Source organism: Vulpes vulpes, chromosome 16 (genome assembly GCF_048418805.1).
Source record: "Vulpes vulpes isolate BD-2025 chromosome 16, VulVul3, whole genome shotgun sequence".
Classification (NCBI taxonomy): domain Eukaryota; kingdom Metazoa; phylum Chordata; class Mammalia; order Carnivora; family Canidae; genus Vulpes; species Vulpes vulpes.
In genome coordinates, this window is record NC_132795.1 from 7,869,386 (window position 1) to 7,892,894 (window position 23,509).

At 41.7% G+C, this 23,509-nt stretch overlaps 1 protein-coding gene and 1 pseudogene across 3 annotated transcripts in view; both read right to left on the minus strand.

Annotated features, from left to right (window-relative positions):
- The window catches only part of TMEM169 (transmembrane protein 169), a 28,627-nt gene that overhangs the window by 3,104 nt on the left and 2,014 nt on the right, over window positions 1-23,509 (minus strand). For all 3 annotated transcript variants that reach the window (XM_072741635.1, XM_072741634.1, XM_072741636.1), the window contains one exon: window positions 1,491-1,855. In XM_072741635.1, the coding sequence (XP_072597736.1) occupies window positions 1,491-1,761 (271 nt within the window). In that variant the 5' untranslated portion in view covers window positions 1,762-1,855. The remainder of the gene's footprint in view (window positions 1-1,490; window positions 1,856-23,509) is intronic.
- LOC112922453 (heterogeneous nuclear ribonucleoprotein A3 pseudogene) lies at window positions 2,752-5,359 on the minus strand (annotated as a pseudogene).

Genomic DNA, 23,509 nt, shown 5'->3' on the forward strand with positions numbered 1-23,509 from the left:
GAATATCCACTAGTGTGTGTGAAGATTGTGCTGTGTGCAAATCATAGTGCTGGACAGTGCACTCCTCTTCCCTGCTTATCCCTGTACTTATGCTTCCATGAGAGGAGGCTTCCTCGTGCCTGTGGACATCTCAGACCTCATGTCCAAGCTCTGGACACACGTATCACACATACCACACGTGTACACCCTCCATATACACATACCCACACACCACCACCACCATCACCATCAAATGGCCATCCTTTGGCCATCCTGGAGTGAGATTGGAGATATTAAAACACAGAAGTCTGTGGCCCTTGGTATGTGAAATGTAGTCTAGAAGTGGAGGTGGGAGAGATTATAGATAGGCTTGGTTCCTTGCTCCATGACTGGAAGAGGAATAGAATGGACCCACCTAAAGAGCAGGACTCCGGAGAGTGGCAGAGATTTTGACTACACAGGTAGAAGGGTTGTACAATTTTCCCAACACCTTCCATCTTAGGATCTTTGCCCCTGCTGCTCCCTCTCCTCTAAAAGCTCTGCCCAAGAGCATTTCATGGCTGGTCCTTCATTTCATCTGGATGAGCTCAAGCGTCACTTCCCAGAGGTCTTCATATGGCCATGCAATCTCTTCCCCCACACCCTTCACCAGTTCTCTTCCCATCACCATGGTTTATTGTCTTTGCAACTCATACCACTACCTGAAATTACCTTGTATTTACTGCCTTGTTCACTGTCTTCCCTTGACTAGAAGGTAAACTGCACAAGAGCAGGGACGTTGCTGGTCTTGTCCACTGTGGGCCTATGTCTTAGACATCAATTAATCTACACAAATAGATCTACCCCATCCATCTATTGCTGCACGGTGATGCTTAATCCGGACACTCCATGGCTTCATTAGCAACAGATGTTTTTATACATGCATCCTTATGCCCATGAGCATAAGTTTCATGGGGTAGATTCTGAGAATTTCTAGAACACAAGATACACATAGTTTGAATTTAATAAATATCAATAAATTTCCCTACAAAGTGGGTAAACATCCCATTTCACTTGAGTTATATTTTCTCACATTGATGTTATCCTAAGTTTACCCAATTTTTGGTCAGCCTACATGTGGAGGAATATTATAACCCACGGCTGTTATAATTCACATTTTCCTGATTATTATAAAAGCCCACTATTAGCTTCTTTATCTTATATGTATTAAATAATTAGATAGTCTTAAAAATCAATAAATAATTAGCATAGTCTGCTTGAATTACTAATTTTTATGTATGAATTGGTCTGTTCTATTACACTAAGAGTTCAGGAAGGACAGAGATCTCCACATCACTGAGAAGAGAACATTATAAATGCCTAATAAATACTGCCGATTTGTTGAACGAAGACTGTAACATCGCAAGAAGAAATGTATCAACAAGACAAAAGAGGTGAGTGAGCAAATCCCTGCCTTCTGGAGAATCCTCATTCCTTCCCGTGGTTTAAAGTAAGTGGCCCCAGAGACTTACCATCATCCGCAGGATAGTCTAGGAAATCATCTCCCTCCTCTTCCTTAGGCTGGTCTCCACCTTCTAGTTCCCCGGGCTCCTCCTCCAGTTTGTCATTTTCTGACCGGTAGATGATGATAGATTCTGGGCGGGACTCTTTCCTCTTCTTTTTCCTGCGACCCATCGTGGATTCCCCATCCAAGGCCAGGGCAGCAGCCACGGCCTTCCTGAGAGAGCCCTGGTGGGGGCTTGGGAGCTGGCCATGGCCTTCTACTGGTGCCAGCTCTTCCATCCTAGTCCTCAGGTCTAGTTATTCCGTGGGAAGGGTCTGACTTGCTTGAGCAAACTCACGATTCACACATCACAGAGCTTCTTCCTGGACGGGGCTGTGCAAAGATGTTGCATCAATGAGTTCCACAGGAGAGATAAGAAAAGCAAAGCTATCAATGGGAAGGAAATAGGATGAGAGGGGAAGGGGGCTGGGAAATGATTCTCAACTTGGCATGAAGGCTTCTCCTCCCTTCACTTATCTTAACGCTGTGTTTTGGGAGTTCTATGGAGTTACTCTCTAAAGATTAGATTGTGGTGAATAAAATTTTATTTGTGTGGCAATAATATTTTTGTCATTTATGTAAACTTATAATATTATGCAAAACCCATCAGTTTAGCTGGGAGATGTTGAGTATAAGGAATTCGGGTGAGGAAGCTTTATAGATAAATGGGATTTAAGAACTATTCTCACTCCCACCAAACATGATGATTTGGATGGCTGGGGCCAGTACTGCAGGCTTCTGGCTGTCGAATACATCCATAAGATCTTTTTCTCTTTTTTTTTGAATTTTGAGATTTTTTTTCATTTGAAGGCAAATCTTAATGCTATTAAATTCACAAATATGCTAATTTAAATACCCAATTCTATTTATCTAAAACACACATTGCAAACATACAAATATCTATTCTCTCCACATGTCAGACCATTTATTTCATGGTTTCGAAATGCAGAGAATAGGGCAGCCCTGGTGGTGCAGCGGTTTAGCGCCACCTGCAGCCCGGGGTGTGATCCTGGAGACCCTGGATCGAGTCCCACGTCAGGCTCTCTGCATGGAGCCTGCTTCTCCCTCTGCCTGTGCTCTGCCTCTCTCTCTCTCTCTGCATCTCTGTGAATAAATAAAAAAATCTTTAAAAAAATTAATGGAAATGCAGAGAATAGATTTCCCTTAAATTGCAAGTCAACAGGTATTTCTTTACAGTTAACTTTAGCAAAATTAACAATGACCTTCTTGTTAACTCACAAGGAAACACCTTCAAAACTGCATTTTGTTAAAGCTTCTGCTAAAATGTAGAAAAACTGAACTACACAAACATTGAAAAGTTAAAAATTCCTTAATTTTTTATTCCTGGTACCACCACCACAATTTACAGGGCAATGTACCTGATGTAATGAAAAGAAAAAGAAAAAGCTACAACAGATGAAAGACCTCAGGAATGTTCATCTAATTGGCACTACATTGCATTAATTAATAGCTGCACTTTTTGCAAACTGTAGCTATGACAAGGTTTCCTGTTTAAGCTGCAGTAACTTTTCTGACCATGGATCATCATTCCTCCCGTGGCAGATTTTTACAGTTCCTCTAATGTATTTGGGACGACTGTCTTAAAGTAACCTGCAGCTTTCCTGACAACTCTTCTCTCTCTCTCCTGCTCAGAACTGTAGCCCTTTTCTTGAATTTTTTTAGAACCTTCTGCTACCATATCCACCACTTTCACCCCCAGATCCATAACCACCACCATAGGGACTGCCTGAGCTTCTTCCACCAAAACTGCCCCCCTTGGTGGGTCTATAATCTGATTGCTGTTGTTCACTATAATTTCCAAAAGCATTATACCTCCCACCCCCACCATAGTTACCACCTCCAAAATCTCCTCCTCCATTGTAACCATCATATCTTCCACCACCACCACCATATCCACCTCCTCGGCTTCCATATCCTGGTCCACCACCACCTACTACCACAACCAGGACCACCACCATAGTCGCCACCATCACCTCCAAATCCATTATATCCACCATCACTTCTTCCATAACTACCTCTGCTGCCACCACCTCCACCATCATAGCCTCCTCTTCCACCAAAGTTTCCACCACAGCCAACATTACCACCACCTCCAAAGTTTCCTCCACGACCCATGAAGTTGCCAGATCCACCTCCATGACCACTTTGTGATCCAGCAGACTGCATCTCTTGTTTAGAAAGGGCCTTTTTCACTTCACAATTATGCCCATTAATAGTGTGGTATTTCTGAACAACAATTTTATTAACTGTATCATGATCATCAAAAGTTACAAAAGCAAATCCTCTCTTTTTTGCACTCTGCCTGTCTTCCATAACTTCTATGGTTTCAATTTTGCCATACTTTTCAAAGTGGTCTCTCAAATTATATTCTTTTCTATCTTCTTTAATACCACCAACAAGAATTTTCTTCACTGTTAGATGGGCACCAGGCTCTACAGAATCCTCTCTAGAAACAGCTCTCTTTGGTTCCTTTGCACGCCCATCAACCTTGTGTGGTCGGGCACACATTGCTGCATCCACCTCTTCAACACAAGTAAGTCACAAAACCGAAACCTCTGGAACGTTTTGTTTGGGGGTCTCTCATTACCACACAATCTGTAAGTGTGCCCCATTTTTCAAAATGTTCTCTTCAACTATCATCTGTAGTTTCAAAGCTCAAACCACCAATAAACAGTTTTCTCAACTGCTCTGGTTCCTTTGGATCATGGCCCTCTTCCCCCTGGTGGCGGCAGTGACAGCCAGAGTCAGGCTGGGGGCGACCGGGCGGTGGTTTTTTCCCTATAAATTGGTAGCTAAATGGGCTTGATCAGATTTATGTTGGAATGTTTTTGGTTGGTTATTATGACCAGACAGCATTACAGAGGCCTTTATTTATTTATTTATTTATTTATTTATTTATTTATTTATTTATTTATTGGTGAAATTAGTAGCCATTGATAATATTGGCTAGACCTATTAATTCATTAGAAGTTAGAAAATGGTGATATTCCCATTCTCTCATTTCTTCATTATTAGCCAAAATACTCTCGTGAACTTTTAACAAACCCAGTTTTAAACTTGGTAAAGGAGGCAAGGGGCCGTGTTGTTATCCATTATTATTGGTAATTATACTGAGAAAACATCTTTCTTTAATGACTACAGTGACAGCTTTTATTAATATGAAAAATTCTGACCTATTTACCAAATAAGCTTCTCCATTCACAAATAGCTATATTTACAATTGAGAATTGCCAGATTCTACTCACAATCCTGACACCCCAGGATTCTGGAGACTGGCCACTCTCTAGTGATTCCAGGCTGCTGGCTTTCTGTTACTTTTATTCTCAATTTCCAAATCCTCATTTTCTTTCAGTGGTCTTTGCGTATTTCCTTTCTTTCAACCCCACATGCATATTCCTTGATTTCTCTCTATCCCCAATAACGAGGCTTCTCCTCTCATTTGTATTAAATGGCCCTTATAGCTAGTGGGCTGGCCCAACCAGGAGGGGAGGACAAAAATAAACAAATTATAATATCTAGCTAGGCACGAAATGCCACTCAGTTTGAAGCAAATCTCATGTCTTAAAATTATGCATCTTTGATATTATCATATAAGAGTGCCAACTTCAAATGCCAAACACAAATCTTTTTTATCTCAGTGTTTCTAAAATTTGGATGCATCTTCAGACCAATGGAATGACTTTTCACTCCAAAGGCTGAGCTACCTTCTCAGTGAGTAACTTCTGCCCTACTGCACTTTGCCCATGTTCTCCTTTCCCCTTTGTTAATTTTCATATCTGTCTTGCCACTAGATTATAAATACTTACTCTCAATCATCTTTGTGTCCTGGGAACATAGTCCAGGGACTGGAACAAAGAAGGTACTGAGTGACAGAAGTAAAAATGTCCACAGGTAGAACTGGAAGGTAATAAGACATCCTCACAGCCTAACTTTGCCTGGAGCAGGAGGGCTGTTTGAACAGAAGTGTCATTACCTTCATAATCTTATGCATACAACTTGCTGGACTTCAAACTTAGGTGACGGGTCCAAGAACAGAAAGATCCAGAACACAAACGCTTCCCAAGATAAACTGATCGGAAAACAAGGAACCCAACCAAAGATTTAAGTGGTCTGAAGAGAAGCTGGCTTATGGAACCCAACTATTAGAATCTTGAGTTTGCCTTAATATTGAGTGCCTAGTAAACACTTAATTGGGTGTTGAGGTTTGCCTTAATGGTATCAAAAAGCTCAAACAATGCTCTCCTACCGAAGTAGCCCCAGTACAGAATAGTGGACATCCAGCCAGAAAGGACAGAAAGGATAGGCTGTGTGTGGATCTCCCTAAGGTTAGGGGTTTGTTGTTAAACAAGGATGTGAATTTTGAATTCTACTTTCTAAGAGTCTGTACTTAATATAAAAATGTTCCCCGCCCGCAAAAAAAAAAAAAAAAAAATGTTTTCCCTAGTACAAATCCTCTCGTAAAACCAATACCGTCTAAGCATACTAAGGTAATTCTGTGATGCAGGTGACCTATGAACACACCACTTTATATCTACTCTGAGGGTATAAATATCAGAGCTTGAGAGTATGAAAATAAATAAAAGAAATTTCATTTAAAATAGAGTTGGGAAGCCCTGACAGGGGAGCTCTCATACACGTACCACTCCTTGCAGCTGCACAACCAGCAGAAAGAGGAAGTTAAGAATTAGATTGATAATTATCTTTTTTTTTAAGTTTTATTTATTTAAGTAATCTCTCCACCCATCGTGGGGCTTGAACTCGCACCCCTGAGATCAAGAGTCGCATGCTCCTCCAACTGAGCCAGCCCTCTTGACATGTAGGCCATTTTCACATAGGAATTTCATCTCCTGCTTTGCTGAAAAGGAAGAATGATTCCTCCCTCCCTCAACAACAATGCACTAAACACTGCTTGCAGCCAATGAGAAACAGCCACAACCTTAAACCCTTTTCTTTTCTGTTTTTAAGATTTATTTATTTATTCATGAGACACATAGGGAGAGAAGCAGAGATACAGGCAGAGGGAGAAGCAGGCTCCCTATCGGGAGCCTGATTGGGACTCGATCCCAGACACCCAGAATCATGACCTGAGCTTAAGGCAGATGCTCAACCACTGAGCCACCCACGCATCCCTCAAACTCTTGTTTTTCAATGTATTTTTGTTTAAAACCACCTTCTCCAATTTCCTCCCAAAACCTAATAAAAACATCTTCTCTTTGTCTCTTTGGACTTCTCTATGCATCAGGCATGCATGTGATTAGTGATTAATAATCACTATTAATGGGCTTTTGCAAACAGGTAACATGTGTAGTGTTCTAACTCTTCTGTGGTGGCCACAATGAGAGAGACCAGTGTTAGGTAACAGGAAGTTTCTGGAGCCGTAGGACAGAATAATACAGAAAACAGGAGTCAAGAGAAGCACTAGTGTCTCTTGAGGATGTAAAGACAAACTTGACTATCTTGTCAGGTGATGGAGTGGTGGGAGGAACAGTTCTATCTATAAGCAAAAGAGGAAATGACCCTTAGAGACCCCATTGAAATCCTTTAGAGAAAGCATGAAATACAAAGAAATGGTGAGCTCCTGGTAATTCACCTTAGGGATCTAGGCCCTGCTTCGGGCACAGCTATTTTTAGACAGGTACCCAGCCAGGTCTACTTGCAAAACAGGTAACTGTCCCCGATTCACTTCAAAACAAAAACCAAAAAACAGACAAAAAATACCCAAACAAAAAACCCCCATGATTTGAGAGTACAAAATGGCCCGACAAACTTAAAAATGCTTTGTTTGGTAGCTGTGGTAAAAGATAGCCATCAGAACAAGTTCTGAACCTGTTCAGTTGATTAACAACAACTTCCCTCAGTGGACATGGTTTTAGAAACCAGCCCACTGGGACGCCTCCCTCCCTCTCAGCGGTTGAGCGTCTGCCTTCGGCTCAGGGCATGATCCCAGAGTCCCGGGATTGAGTCCCATATTGGGCTCCTTGCTTGGAGTCTGCTTCTCCTGTCTCTGCCTCTCTCTGGGGCTCTTGTGAAAAAGAGGAAAGAAAAGAAAGAAAAGAAAAGAAAGAAAGAAAGAAAGAAAGAAAAGAAAAGAAAAGAAAAGAAAAGAAAAGAAAAGAAAAGAATGAAAAGAAGAAAAGAGAAAAGAAAAGAAAAGAAAAGAAAAAAGAAAAGAAAGAAAGGAAAAGAAAAGAAAAAAAAAGAAGAAAAGAAAAGAAAAGAAAAGAAAAGAAAAAGAAAAAGAAAAAGAAACCAGCCCATTAGAGTCCACCCTTCCTTTCTTTTTTTTTTTTTAATGATATTTTATTTTCTTCTTTTTGGCCTTATAACTTTATTCTTTTTTCTTGCCTTATTGCACTGACTATGACCTTTTAATACAATGTGGATAGAAGTGATGGTGGGCTTTCTTTTCTCATTGCTGATCTTAGAGGGACAGCTTTAAAATTTTTTTTAAATTTATTTATGATAGTCACACAGAGAGAGAGAGAGAGAGAGAAGCAGAGACACAGGCAGGGGGAGAAGCAGGCTCCATGCACCGGGAGCCTGACGTGGGATTCGATCCCGGGTCTCCAGGATCGCGCCCTGGGCCAAAGGCAGGCGCCAAACCGCTGCGCCACCCAGGGATCCCCCACCCTTCATTTCTAAAAGTCAGTCAGGTCAGTGAATTTGCTGCTGACTGGCTGCCTATTGGAAGCCAGGGACTTCCACTAACGAGTGGACATTCTAAATCATATTCACACAGAGAGCTGTTGAGCAAACAGGTTTAAAACTTCTTCTGGTGACTACTTGTTAGGCCCATAGAACAGTCTTTTCCTAAATTTGTGGGAACTTTGTAACTCCATTCGCTGTGAGGCTGAAATACCAGATGTGTCTCAGAACAAGGTGTATCAGTTATCTACTGTCTGGTAACAAATTACCCCAAGTTTAGAGATCTAAAATAATAAGCATGTGTTATCCTACACAGTTCTCTGTGTCGGTAATTCGAGAGTGTCTCAGCTGGGTGGGGAGGAGACTTCTTAGTCTGCTTCCCACCTACAGAATTTTGGGCGCCAAAGGCCTTTTTTGTTTTGGACAGTCTCTGAACTCTTTTAAGTATTCTGCCAATAGAATTCTCTTAAAATCTTTGTGGTTCTCCCGTGAATAGATTTTCTGGGTCAGAAATGTGAGAGTGCCTTAGTTGGATAGGCCTGTCTCTAGGTCTCTGAAGATGGCAGGGCAGCACTCATTTGAAGGCTTGGAAGGGCTCAGAGGATCTGCTTCCAAGATGGCACACTTGCGTGGTGCTGACTCAGTTCCTCTATGTGGGCCTCTCCATGGGTTGTTTGAGTATCCTCCCAACAGTGTCTGGTTTCCCTCGGGTAAGTGATCTGGTGTATATTCTTCTTGACCACTTAAACTGTACTTTTTTTTTTTTTTAAAGTTTATTTATTGAGTAATCTCTACCACCAAGGTGGAGCTCAAACTCATGATCCCAAGATTAAGAGTCATGTGCTCTTCTGATTGAGCCAGTCAGGTGCCCCCTCAACTGTATACTTGATCCTATCTCTTTCTTATTCTTGATTTCCTCCCTCTCTAATAGCTCCAACTTCTCCCCTTTGCTGGTTCCTTTTTGCCTGCAAACAAACCCAGAATTCCCTATGCGGAAAAATCAGCTTTACTTTGCTACTAACTCTACCTATGTCTTGTTTCTCTCTTTCGCAACTAAGCTTCTCCATCAAATAGTCTACAGTCATTATCTATTCATCCTCTCAAAGAAAGAAAGAAAGAAAAGATCAATAGCTCTTAGGCATTAAAAAAACCCAAAGGCTCGCAACACCACAAAATGAGCATATTGGGCCTTTGTTAGGCTGTCATAACTAAGGACTCTCCTCCTTGCTTCCCAATCACTCAGGTACTAACTGAGGTTTCAATTTTGCCATACTTTTCAAAGTGGTCTCTCAAATTATATTCTTTTCTATCTTCTTTAATACCACCAACAAGAATTTTCTTCACTGTTAGATGGGCACCAGGCTCTACAGAATCCTCTCTAGAAACAGCTCTCTTTGGTTCCTTTGCACGCCCATCAACCTTGTGTGGTCGGGCACACATTGCTGCATCCACCTCTTCAACACAAGTAAGTCACAAAACCGAAACCTCTGGAACGTTTTGTTTGGGGGTCTCTCATTACCACACAATCTGTAAGTGTGCCCCATTTTTCAAAATGTTCTCTTCAACTATCATCTGTAGTTTCAAAGCTCAAACCACCAATAAACAGTTTTCTCAACTGCTCTGGTTCCTTTGGATCATGGCCCTCTTCCCCCTGGTGGCGGCAGTGACAGCCAGAGTCAGGCTGGGGGCGACCGGGCGGTGGTTTTTTTCCTATAAATTGGTAGCTAAATGGGCTTGATCAGATTTATGTTGGAATGTTTTTGGTTGGTTATTATGACCAGACAGCATTACAGAGGCCTTTATTTATTTATTTATTTATTTATTTATTTATTTATTTATTTATTTATTTTTGGTGAAATTAGTAGCCATTGATAATATTGGCTAGACCTATTAATTCATTAGAAGTTAGAAAATGGTGATATTCCCATTCTCTCATTTCTTCATTATTAGCCAAAATACTCTCGTGAACTTTTAACAAACCCAGTTTTAAACTTGGTAAAGGAGGCAAGGGGCCGTGTTGTTATCCATTATTATTGGTAATTATACTGAGAAAACATCTTTCTTTAATGACTACAGTGACAGCTTTTATTAATATGAAAAATTCTGACCTATTTACCAAATAAGCTTCTCCATTCACAAATAGCTATATTTACAATTGAGAATTGCCAGATTCTACTCACAATCCTGACACCCCAGGATTCTGGAGACTGGCCACTCTCTAGTGATTCCAGGCTGCTGGCTTTCTGTTACTTTTATTCTCAATTTCCAAATCCTCATTTTCTTTCAGTGGTCTTTGCGTATTTCCTTTCTTTCAACCCCACATGCATATTCCTTGATTTCTCTCTATCCCCAATAACGAGGCTTCTCCTCTCATTTGTATTAAATGGCCCTTATAGCTAGTGGGCTGGCCCAACCAGGAGGGGAGGACAAAAATAAACAAATTAAAAAATCTAGCTAGGCACCAAATGCCACTCAGTTTGAAGCAAATCTCATGTCTTAAAATTATGCATCTTTGATATTATCATATAAGAGTGCCAACTTCAAATGCCAAACACAAATCTTTTTTATCTCAGTGTTTCTAAAATTTGGATGCATCTTCAGACCAATGGAATGACTTTTCACTCCAAAGGCTGAGCTACCTTCTCAGTGAGTAACTTCTGCCCTACTGCACTTTGCCCATGTTCTCCTTTCCCCTTTAATTGTTAATTTTCATATCTGTCTTGCCACTAGATTATAAATACTTACTCTCAATCATCTTTGTGTCCTGGGAACATGGTCCAGGGACTGGAACAAAGAAGGTACTGAGTGACAGAAGTAAAAATGCCCACAGGTAGAACTCGAAGGTAATAAGACATCCTCACAGCCTAACTTTGCCTGGAGCAGGAGGGCTGTTTGAACAGAAGTGTCATTACCTTCATAATCCTATGCATACAACTTGCTGGACTTCAAACTTAGGTGACGGGTCCAAGAACAGAAAGATCCAGAACACAAACGCTTCCCAAGATAAACTGATCAGAAAACAAGGAACCCAACCAAAGATTTAAGTGGTCTGAAGAGAAGCTGGGTTATGGAACCCAACTATTAGAATCTTGAGTTTGCCTTAATATTGAGTGCCTAGTAAATACTTACTTGAGTGTTGAGGTTTGCCTTAATGGTATCAATAAGCTCAAACAATGCTCTCCTACCGAAGTAGCCCCAGTACAGAATAGTGGACATCCAGCCAGAAAGGACAGAAAGGATAGGCTGTGTGTGGATCTCCCTAAGGTTAGGGGTTTGTTGTTAAAAATGGATGTGAATTTTGAATTCTACTTTCTAAGAGTCTGTATTTAATATAAAAATGGATGTGAATTTTGAATTCTACTTTCTAGGAGTCTGTATTTAATATAAAAATGGATGTGTCGGGGATCCCTGGGTGGCGCAGCGGTTTAGCGCCTGCCTTTGGCCCAGGGCGCGATCCTGGAGACCCGGGATCGAATCCCACATCAGGCTCCCGGTGCATGGAGCCTGCTTCTCCCTCTGCCTGTGTCTCTGCCTCTCTCTCTCTCTCTCACTGTGTGCCTATCATAAATAAATAAATAAAAAAATTAAAAAAAAAAATGGATGTGAATTTTGAATTCTACTTTCTAAGAGTCTGTATTTAATATAAAAATGTTCCCCGCCCGCAAAAAAAAAAAAAAAAAAAAAAAAAATGTTTTCCCTAGTACAAATCCTCTCGTAAAACCAATACTGTGTAAGCATACCAAGGTAATTCTGTGATGCAGGTGACCTATGAACACACCACTTTATATCTACTCTGAGGGTATAAATATCAGAGCTTGAGAGTATGAAAATAAATAAAAGAAATTTCATTTAAAATAGAGTTGGGAAGCCCTGACAGGGGAGCTCTCATACACGTACCACTCCTTGCAGCTGCACAACCAGCAGAAAGAGGAAGTTAAGAATTAGATTGATAATTATCTTTTTTTTTAAGTTTTATTTATTTAAGTAATCTCTCCACCCATCGTGGGGCTTGAACTCGCACCCCTGAGATCAAGAGTCGCATGCTCCTCCAACTGAGCCAGCCCTCTTGACATGTAGGCCATTTTCACATAGGAATTTCATCTCCTGCTTTGCTGAAAAGGAAGAATGATTCCTCCCTCTCTCAACAACAATGCACTAAACACTGCTTGCAGCCAATGAGAAACAGCCACAACCTCAAACCCTTTTCTTTTTTTTTTTTAAGATTTATTTATTTATTCATGAGACACATAGGGAGAGAAGCAGAGATACAGGCAGAGGGAGAAGCAGGCTCCCGATCGGGAGCCTGATTGGGACTCGATCCCAGACACTCAGAATCATGACCTGAGCCTAAGGCAGATGCTCAACCACTGAGCCACCAACGCATCCCTCAAACTCTTGTTTTTCAATGTATTTTTGTTTAAAACCACCTTCTCCAATTTCCTCCCAAAACCTAATAAAAACATCTTCTCTTTGTCTCTTTGGACTTCTCTATGCATCAGGCATGCATGTGATTAGTGATTAATAATCACTATTAATGGGCTTTTGCAAACTAACTGTTTTGGGTGGCCACAATGAGAGAGACCAGTGTTAGGTAACAGGAAGTTTCTGGAGCTGTAGGACAGAATAATACAGAAAACAGGAGTCAAGAGAAGCACTAGTGTCTCTTGAGGATGTAAAGACAAACTTGACTATCTTGTCAGGTGATGGAGTGGTGGGAGGAACAATTCTATCTATAAGCAAAAGAGGAAATGACCCTTAGAGACCCCATTGAAATCCTTTAGAGAAAGCATGAAATACAAAGAAATGGTGAGCTCCTGGTAATTCACCTTAGGGATCTAGGCCCTGCTTCGGGCACAGCTATTTTTACACAGGTACCCAGCCAGGGTCTACTTGCAAAACAGGTAACTGTCCCCGATTCACTTCAAAACAAAAACCAAAAAACAAATAAAAAATACCAAAACAAAAAAAACCCATGATTTGAGAGTACAAAATGGCCCGACAAACTTAAAAATGCTTTGTTTGGTAGCTGTGGTAAAAGATAGCCATCAGAACAAGTTCTGAACCTGTTCAGTTGATTAACAACAACTTCCCTCAGTGGACATGGTTTTAGAAACCAGCCCACTGGGACGCCTCCCTCCCTCTCAGCGGTTGAGGGTCTGCCTTCGGCTCAGGGCATGATCCCAGAGTCCTGGGATTGAGTCCCATATTGGGCTCCTTGCTTGGAGTCTGCTTCTCCTGTCTCTGCCTCTCTCTGGGTCTCTTGTGAAAAAGAGGAAAGAAAAGAAAAAAAAAGAAAAGAAAAGAAAAGAAAAGAAAAGAAAAGAAAAGAAAAGAAAGAAAAGAGAAAAGAAAAGAAAAAAAGAAAAGAAAAGAGAAGAGAAAAAAGAAAAGAAAGAAAAGAAGGAAAGAAAAGAAAAGAAAAGAAAAGAAAAGAAAAGAAAGAAAAGAAAAGGAAAAGAAAAAGAAAAAGAAACCAGCCCATTAGAGTCCACCCTTCATTTCTAAAAGTCAGTCAGGTCAGTGAATTTGCTGCTGACTGGCTGCCTATTGGAAGCCAGGGACTTCCACTAACGAGTGGACATTCTAAATCATATTCACACAGAGAGCTGTTGAGCAAACAGGTTTAAAACTTCTTCTGGTGACTACTTGTTAGGCCCATAGAACAGTCTTTTCCTAAATTTGTGGGAACTTTGTAACTCCATTCGCTGTGAGGCTGAAATACCAGATGTGTCTCAGAACAAGGTGTATCAGTTATCTACTGTCTGGTAACAAATTACCCCAAGTTTAGAGATCTAAAATAATAAGCATGTGTTATCCTACACAGTTCTCTGTGTTGGTAATTCGAGAGTGTCTCAGCTGGGTGGGGAGGAGACTTCTTAGTCTGCTTCCCACCTACAGAATTTTGGGCTCCAAAGGCCTTTTTTGTTTTGGACAGTCTCTGAACTCTTTTAAGTATTCTACCAATAGAATTCTCTTAAAATCTTTGTGGTTCTCCCGTGAATAGATTTTCTGGGTCAGAAATGTGAGAGTGCCTTAGCTGGATAGGCCTGTCTCTAGGTCTCTGAAGATGGCAGGGCAGCACTCATTTGAAGGCTTGGAAGGGCTCAGAGGATCTGCTTCCAAGACGGCACACTTGCGTGGTGCTGACTCAGTTCCTCTATGCGGGCCTCTCCATGGGTTGTTTGAGTATCCTCCCAACAGTGTCTGGTTTCCCTCGGGTAAGTGATCTGGTGTATATTCTTCTTGACCACTTCAACTGTACTTCTTTTTTTTTTTTTTAAAGTTTATTTATTGAGTAATCTCTACCACCAAGGTGGAGCTCAAACTCATGATCCCAAGATTAAGAGTCATGTGCTCTTCTGATTGAGCCAGTCAGGTGCCCCCTCAACTGTATACTTGATCCTATCTCTTTCTTATTCTTGATTTCCTCCCTCTCTAATAGCTCCAACTTCTCCCCTTTGCTGGTTCCTTTTTGCCTGCAAACAAACCCAGAATTCCCTATGCGGAAAAATCAGCTTTACTTTGCTACTAACTCTACCTATGTCTTGTTTCTCTCTTTCGCAACTAAGCTTCTCCATCAAATAGTCTACAGTCATTATCTATTCGTCCTCTCAATATCCCGTTCCCTTTACCATCTTATCCTCCCTTCTCCCAAGCCTCTTTCTAACACACACACACCCTGTATGCACACAGGTAAATCATTTGGAAATATAAAAAATTGGCCAGGAAATGAGCATGTATCAAGCCTTATAGGACAGGCTCTAAGTTATATGTTTTTAGCTTACATCTCAACGCACATCTCAACGAGCTCACTGTTACCTAAAGAAGTAAGAGAACCTGGATTTAAGTCTAAGTTGCATAACTTCAAAAGCCCAGAATTTTCCCACCAAAATTTAGACAAAGGAAGTTTTAGTGGTGGCTGCAGTAGACAACTGAAGGGTTTTTGTTTTATTTGGTGGTTTTTGTGTACGCTTTGGGTTTTTTGTTTGTTTGGTTGTTTTGGCTTTTGCTGCCCGAACCTCATTCCTCTTTCCTTTGGTGATAGAGCCACTCTTTTCTGTGTGGAATACAGCCTTAAAAGTCAGCAATGTGACTACAGTGATGATTTTACCTTTCTTATTCTCCTTGTCCATACCAGAGCCCTAATTCTGCTTACTTCCAGGTCTTTCTTGAACCTTCTCTTACTTCCTTTGACTTTCTACCCTCATTCTCTTGCTACCTCTCCAATCTTCCTTTTCCCTCCTTTGTACCCTTGTCTGTCTTCTCCACCCATAATTGCCAATGCTTTTGAGACTCAATTCTCAACTGACTGCCCTCTATTCTCAATAGTACATTGTCTTCCTCCTGGTGGAATATGCAGTCTTCCTGCCTACCTCTACAAGACACCTCTATGCCAAGCACGCCCAAATATAGATGTCAAGAGTTAATGAATCATTCACATGTATTTCCAGCAGCCTAGTGGATATTCTCCACTTAAATATCTCATCATTTCTGGCTATGCAAGTTCAAACCAAATTCATCATCTTTATTTCTAGAAGACTTAATCTCAGCGTTACTAAGAGGATAGATAAAGGGGGAAGGAAAGGAAAAGGGATGAAGAAGGAAACCCTACAAGATTTATGTTGTGCCTTTTCTCACAAAACACAACATTTGCTGACTCTATGATTCGTTAGTCTCTGTGTTAATTGCTCAGACATGGTTCTCCCATTTAATTCCATTCTAACATTTTTTTTTTTTTTTTGGACAATACTATGTGCCAGATATTATACAATGTCCTAGGCATCTTAAGAAACAAATAGCATTTTACGAATGAGGACATTTGGACTTAAAATTAGTATCAACTAAAACTTCTTGGATGTTTACTGTGTGTCAGGTGCTGTTCTAGGTGTTTTACAGTGATCATATTATTTGTCTCAGCAAACTAATGAAGTAGACACTATTTTTTCTAAGTAGGAACTATTATTCCCATTTAAAGAAGTAATTTGCCCCAGGTTACATAGTAGTGGGGGCAGAGACTTACACCCAGGTTTGCTATTTTTAAGGCCCGTGTTTTATTCATGGTACCATGCTATCTGTCAGCATTTACCCAAGATTCTATACTTAGCATTGTCTAAGAATTGTCTAGAGTTGTCTTTGATGAATTTGATGAATTCATTTCCCATGTTAGGGATAGATTCTTATGTCTTTAATAGTAATCAGTCTCTAAGTCCTGCCACTCATTCCTATGAAATCTCTTTGTTAATGTCTTCATTTGAATTTCTACTCCCCCCAAATGCTGGAATAGTTTTTTGTTTTTAAGATTTTATTTATTTATTCATGAGAGACACACAGAGAGAGAGGCAGAGACACAGGCAGAGGGAGAAGCAGGCTCCATGCAGGGAGCCCGATGCGGTACTCGATCCCAGGTCTCCAGGATCACGCCCCGGGCTGTAGGCAGGCGCTCAACCGCTGAGCCACCCAGGGACCCCTGGAATACAGCTCTACTACTACTTCCTCAAGTTGGTTTCTAGCCTTCCATCTCAGATTCTTCCTTAACCATTTTAAATGGTGAGTAACAACAACAAAAAACCATCATTTTTATGTGGTCCAGTCATCATCACTATCTTGCCATCACTGACTCAACTATATCTAAAGGGTCTGCCTGGTGTGTGAGGCTCTGCACATTTATGCCCCATGCTAGGGCTTAGTATCAATTTTTCCCCTTCCTCACAACATGACTAGTCAACACATGCATTTATGTTGGTTACATCACCAGCTTCACTCTTCTCTACCTGTTTCAAGCTTTACTCAAGACAGACTCACTCACGTCCCCTTCTGTGACTACTCTAGCCCACCTGTCTGTCCCCACCCCTATCCTATTATTGTAGAAGAGTGGGGAGAATGGAATGAGTGCTCAAGTATAAAATACCTTAGATGGATTGATACTTCCATAAATGTTAGCTTCCGGTCCCTTCTATTGCCGCCTTCTACTCTGTATTTCAGTAGCATTTGCCATCTGTACTACACCCTCTCAGTGCTTAATTATGCAGCCTTTCATATCATCTTGTATTGAGTATGAATGGCTTCATTATTTTTCATTTACCTTCCCAGGGAGATTATAAAATTTTAGAAATCAAGACCTGTCTTATACTTGTTCACCTCCAACGGGGAGACCCTATGGCTAGACGTGTAGCAGACATTCAATATATCCTTATTGACCTGATAGGACAGAGGGGAAGAAAAAATGCCTATTCAGAAATAGGATATAACTGGGGGCACCTGGGTGGCTCAGTCAGTTAAGCATCTGACTCTTGATTTCGGCCCAGGTCATGATCTTGGTTGTGAAACTGAGTGGTGGGTTGAGTTCCCCACCTGGTGTGAAATTGGTTTGTCCCTCTCCCTCTGCTCCTCCCTCCCCCACCCCCTCCTATTCTCTCTTTCTCTTTCTCTCTCTCAAATAAAAAAAATAAAATATTTTAAAAAATAGGTTATAACTGTTAAGAAAGGAATGTCTGATTATCTTCCCCGTTTTTGTACACTTTATTATACTGTTAATATATTTTTTATCTGTTAATATGATCTGAGAAGCTAAACATTTCTTTTTCCTTTTAAACTCCATAAAAGACGGAGCAAAACAAATTTTCTCAGTTTCCAAGGCTTTAATCAATAGAATTAAGAGATAAGACTTTGCTCTTTGGAAGTTAACCCTCACCCATCCTCCACTTCTACTGTGGTACAAGGATTATTAATGATTATGATTTAGCAGGACACTAATCTCAATCAACCATTAACTCTAAATTCTTGGTAATCCTAAGGGGAAAAATAGGGTTTAAAGAACATGCTTAGGCTCTCATGCATAAAATAACTGGTTTTAAGCCACTCTTGAAAATTCTCCAGACAATTTGTAAATTCATCCACCGCTTTTTCCAATCTCTATTGCTGCCATTCTTGTCTAAGAGGCCATCTTTGTTCGTTCTTTCTTTCTTTTCTTTTCTTTCTTTCTTTTTTTCTTTTTTCTTTTTTTATTTTATGCATTTATTTGAGCGCGTGAACTCAGCCAGCACATGCAGAGCCCAGCATGGAGTTGCACACGGAGCTTGATCCCAGGGCCTTGACACATGACCTGAGCCAAAATCAAAGAGTCAGATGCTTAGCCAACTAAGCCAACCAGGAGCCCCAAGGCCATCTTTTCTTATGTGTGGTTCTAAAAAATGCTCCTTATCTTCTGACTTCTACTCCCACTGTCTTCCAATCAATTCTCCACTCGGCAGTAAGAAAGATCTTTTGAGGGGATCCCTGGGTGGCACAGCGGTTTGGCGCTTGTCTTTGGCCCAGGGCGCGATCCTGGAGACCCGGGATCGACTCCCACATCAGGCTCCCGGTGCATGGAGCCTGCTTCTCCCTCTGCCTATGTCTCTGCCTCTCTCTCTCTCTCTGTGACTATCATAAATAAATAAAAATTAAAAAAAAAAATTAAGAAAGATCTTTTGACAACATAAATAAAACCCTGCCATTTTCTGCTTAAAACCTCCACTGACTTCTCATTGGTGTAAAACATAATCCAAACCTTTTCATGTGGCCTAAAGGACCTGAGTGATGTGGCACCTCCCCATCCTGCCAATATACCACCTCCTTCATCTATACCTCCTATGTTCCAATCACATTGGCTGCCTATGCTTTCCTCAGGAACACTAAATGTTTTCCCACTTGAGGCCTTACATACTGTCTGCCTTCCTGGTATCTGCTTCAATCTTGCCCTGTCACATGGCCATCATCTTTGTATTTCCCAAGTCTCTGTTTACTTGTCAGCTCCTCCAAAGCTGTCCTGACACCAAATCTAAAATAGGTTCCCTGCCTTGCCTTTTATGATTCTTTATCACAACAGTCTGTTTCCTGTACAACACTTATTGTCATCTGTAATTAAGTTCTATTTTGTTATTTTGCTTATTTTCTATCTCTTCTCCTAGACTACAAGCTCTAGGAAATGGTACCATAGTGGTAGAGGTAGGCCAACACATAGGTGTTCAATAAGCAAATTTTAAGTGACTGGATTGATTTTGGGTTGGGGCGGGCAATTTGAATTGGTAGCAATTAAAGATTACCCTGATCGTGTCAAAGACTAAGACTAAAGGAAATTTTAATAAAGAGACATTAAAGGGCGCCTGGCTGGCTCAGTGGATGGTGTGTGACTCTTGATCTTTTGAGGCTGTAAGTTCAAGGCCCACATTGGGGGTAGAGATTACTTAAAAATAGTTTTGTTTTTTAATTAAAAAAAAAAAAGACATAAAAAAGTTCCTCTATGCGAATAAGCCATGTTATGGTGCAACTGATAGGTACTCCTCCTGTATCTATTTTCTCCTCCAATAATGGAGGGTTCTGCAGGTCACATGACTTCCCTCCTACAGATAAAATTTCTCAGCATCCTTTGTGGCAGGTGTGATCGTATGACTAGTCTCTGACCAAAGGGACATGAGTAGATGTGATGTGTGCAACTTCCTGGCTTGGCCCTCTCCTTCCTCTTTTCACTTTCTTGAGAGCTGGAAAGTAAACTTGATGAGGCATCCTTGGCCATGCAGACAAAGGCAACCCCGCAGAGATGACAGTGGACAGAGACAAAAAGAATAAAAGCCACTGGGAAAGCCATAAACCCTCTTCCTCTGTATTTTGAAAGAAAAATGTTTAACTTTTTTTTTTTTTTAAGATTTATTTATTTTAGAGAGAGAGTGAGAGAGTACAAGTAGTAGAGCCAGAGGGAGAGAATCTCAAGCAGACTCACCCCTGAGTGTGGAGCCTGACCTGGGGCATGATTTCACAACCCTGAGATCACGACCTGAGCTGAAATTAAGAGTTGGCCACTTAACTGACTGCACCACCCAGGCACCCCATTATTTATCTTCTTTTAACCCAGGATTATTTTGGTCTTCTAAGGCAACCACACAGAAATCTCATCTAATATACTAGATAGGATTGTCCAAAAAGCTATTTTATGGCTCACCCTCTTTACTGTGTTCTAATTTGTCAGCCTTGATGCATAGGCAGATCTCGATACACATTTCAAAGTTGGAGCATAAAATGGTACCCTGGTAATGGGTGGTTTAAGCAGTTTTAATCTTCTAGAGTGGGCTAGGAATTCTAAAACTCAGGTATCCAGTACAAAAGATATCATATTGATGCTGGCTCAGCCCTACCAGAAACCCACTGGAGAGCTCAATACACTATGTACTACTATGGCCTGAATGTTGGTGGCCCTCTCAAATTCTTATGTTGAAATCATAACCCCAAGTGACAGTAGGAGGAGGCAGAGTCTTTGGGAGGTGATTAGGTTATGAGGGTGAAGCCCTCACACATGAGATTAGTGTCCTTATAAAAGAGATCCCAGAGGACTTTCTTGCAATTTCGGCCATGTGAGGACACAGCAACCAAATGGCCACCTAGGAATCATGCTCTCATCAGACACTGAATCTGCCGGTACCTTGATCTTGGACTTTCTAGCATCCAGAACTATGAGGAAAAAAAATGTATATTATTTAAGCCACCCAGTATGTGGTATTTTTATTATAGCAGCCTGGGAAGACTAAGACAGCGAGTATTCTCTGCTCATAGTGGGCTAGACAGTGTCCAGTGAGAATTTTTATTAAAAGAAGATCGATAAAAAAAAAAGAAGAAGATGATTAATACGGGAATCTGAGTGGCTCACTCGGTTAAGCGTCTGCCTTCAGCTCAGGTCATGATCCCAGATTCTGGGATCAAGCCCCATGTCAGGCTCCCTGTTCAGTGGGGAACCTACTTTTTCCTCTCCTCCTGCAGCTCCCCCTGTTTCTGCTTTCTTTCTCTCCACCAAATAAGTAAGTAAAATCTTAAAAAAAAAAAAAAAGAAAGAAAGAAAGAAAGAAAGAAAGAAAGAAAGAAAGAAAGAAAGAAAAAAGATCAATAGCTCTTAGGCATTAAGTAAAAACCCAAAGACTCACAACACCACAAAATGAGCATATTGGTCCTTTGTTAGGCTGTCATAACAAAGGACTCTCCTTGCTTCCCAATCACTCAGTCACTAACTGACACCCCCCGCCCCGCCCACACCCCAGCCCTGCCCAAAACACACACCTCAGCAGCGGTAGTCCACTGCCACCGTTCAAAGACCTCTCACTATCAGGCATGATTTCCCCGGAGGCTGCTCACAGTTCTCTGGTCCCAGGTGGTCATAGGAGCAAATGTGTTCCAGTGTCTTCTCCAAACCCATCCAGATACCCAGCAGAACTTGGGGATTTGGTGGGTGGAGGAACCAGAAAGCTTTGAAGCCTCTGCCCTAAGGTACACTACAGGAAAGAATGTAACCTACATGGATGAATTATGGCTGGAAAAAGCTAATAAATGGCAATGACACCAAGGCTTACCTTCTGGCTACAATAACGAGTTGGGGGATTGGGGGTGGCTATGGTAAACACAAGAGCATAGGCCTCTTCCAAAAAGAGGAAATTATCAATAGGAAGTTGTTGTTTCCCTCTCTCCCACCCACCAAGCCCACTATCCAGCCAACTGCTTTCATAGAGAAATGCAGACCCATTTGGTATGGGTTGTTAGGAATTTCATGTTAAAGTTCCTGGCTTTAATTGTTGTGATTAGTCCAAATTTAAATAAGTTACCATGTAGACAAACCACCAAGTGGTCCGTTATTTTGCCCCCTCTGGTTTATAAAGCTTCCAGATCAGTGTGGCCTGCGCCATTGATTTCAGAACAATCGGGAGCTGTGTTTTTGTTTTTTTTTTATTCTCCACTCCTCCAGGGTTGCTTTTTCTACCTTTACCCAGATGGTCACATCCCCCTCTTCCAAGGAACCCGACCCGGGGCTGGAAGGGTGAAGTGTGATCGTTCTCAAGCCAATTTACTACTCTTACTACAGTGCACTTGCCTTACTCCAACCTTATTGCTCTTTCTGTTCTCTCGTTTCTATATGGCACCCAAAGGGCACATAGCACCTGTCTGGGGGTAGCCATACTCTTCTAATATAGCATTGTTGGTTTACCACCACGAGATGCACTATGCCAGCTCGGAAATGAGACGCTTACCATTTTACCACTAAAAATTACCAATAGCTTCCCTCAGGAAGACAGTCTCACCGATGTAAAGGTGGAAGATATTTAGCTCAAACTGATGTTAAATGATTGGAACAATGATGGAACAGCAACTTTAAACCCTAACCTCCTGCCAGTTGCTGTGAATTGGCTATGAGTTAGACTGCATCCCGTTCCTTCATGGTCCTGGTAGGGTGAGCAGTATCTTCCTGGTCAATGCTCTCCCACCTGGACTGGTTCATCATCTGGAGGCACCTGGCCGTCTACTCAGGAAATGGTTCCTGGTAGTGAGGGTAGTGGCTTACAAAGAGCTTGAGCATCTTCATATTGTTAAGAGCTGTAAAATGGGATCTTCACTAGCTGACCTCAGGCACATGTACACCTTCCACCCCCTATTCTCTCTCCCATCATACCTCCATGCTGGAATCAAAACACTACAAAAGCAAGGGCAGCTAACTGTCCTGGCCACTCTTCTGTATCCACCGTGCCTAGAGCAGTCCCTGCCACATGGTAAGTACTCAGTAGATATTAGCAGAATACCGGGAACTAGCTTAGCCTCTTATTTGTGGGAGCTGGTTCAGTTCAGGACAGCTCTTGCTTCAAGGCGGGGGTGGAGGGGTGATTGGATGCCTCACCGACATTCTGTTAGCACTGAGATTCTGTGAGTCTCAATGTGGAGGATCTCACTGGCCCCTGTAGGTGTGAGCCAGCAGCTGCTTTGAGGCAGGAAGAAAATGAAGCTAGCAGGCAGATGGGGTGGGGGAGGGGTGGGAAGATGGGTGAGGGCCAGAGCATCTCAGAAGATGAAGGGAGTTGGTGCTAATAGGGTGTGACAGAGTGGGAGTGTGGAGCGATCGTGGCCCAGGAGACGTCTTTTTTCCTGGGACAAAGGGGGCAGTGATGCAGAGCCCAGGGTAGCACTTGATTCCGCCAAAGGAGCATCCTTTGGGATGCTGTGGATGCTGTGGGAAGAGATGGCTCAACCTGGAGCCAGAATTAAAATGATGGAGCCAAAGATGCCTTTTCATTTGAACAGATCTCTCAGAGGGACTCCAACATCTCTGTCAATCACAGACTCTCTCTGGACTGTGAAAGAGAGCTTTCTAATCAGATTGCAACTTCCTTGAGCCAAGGAATGGCTCCTTGTCATCCTTAGCGGGCATAAGTGGCTTAAAGCCAGGCCAGTCACCTTTTCGTTGGAGGACTGCAGAACCCCTCAGTTCCCTCAGCTGTCCATACGAGGCTGCAGTAGAGCCAGGCCCACACTGACCCA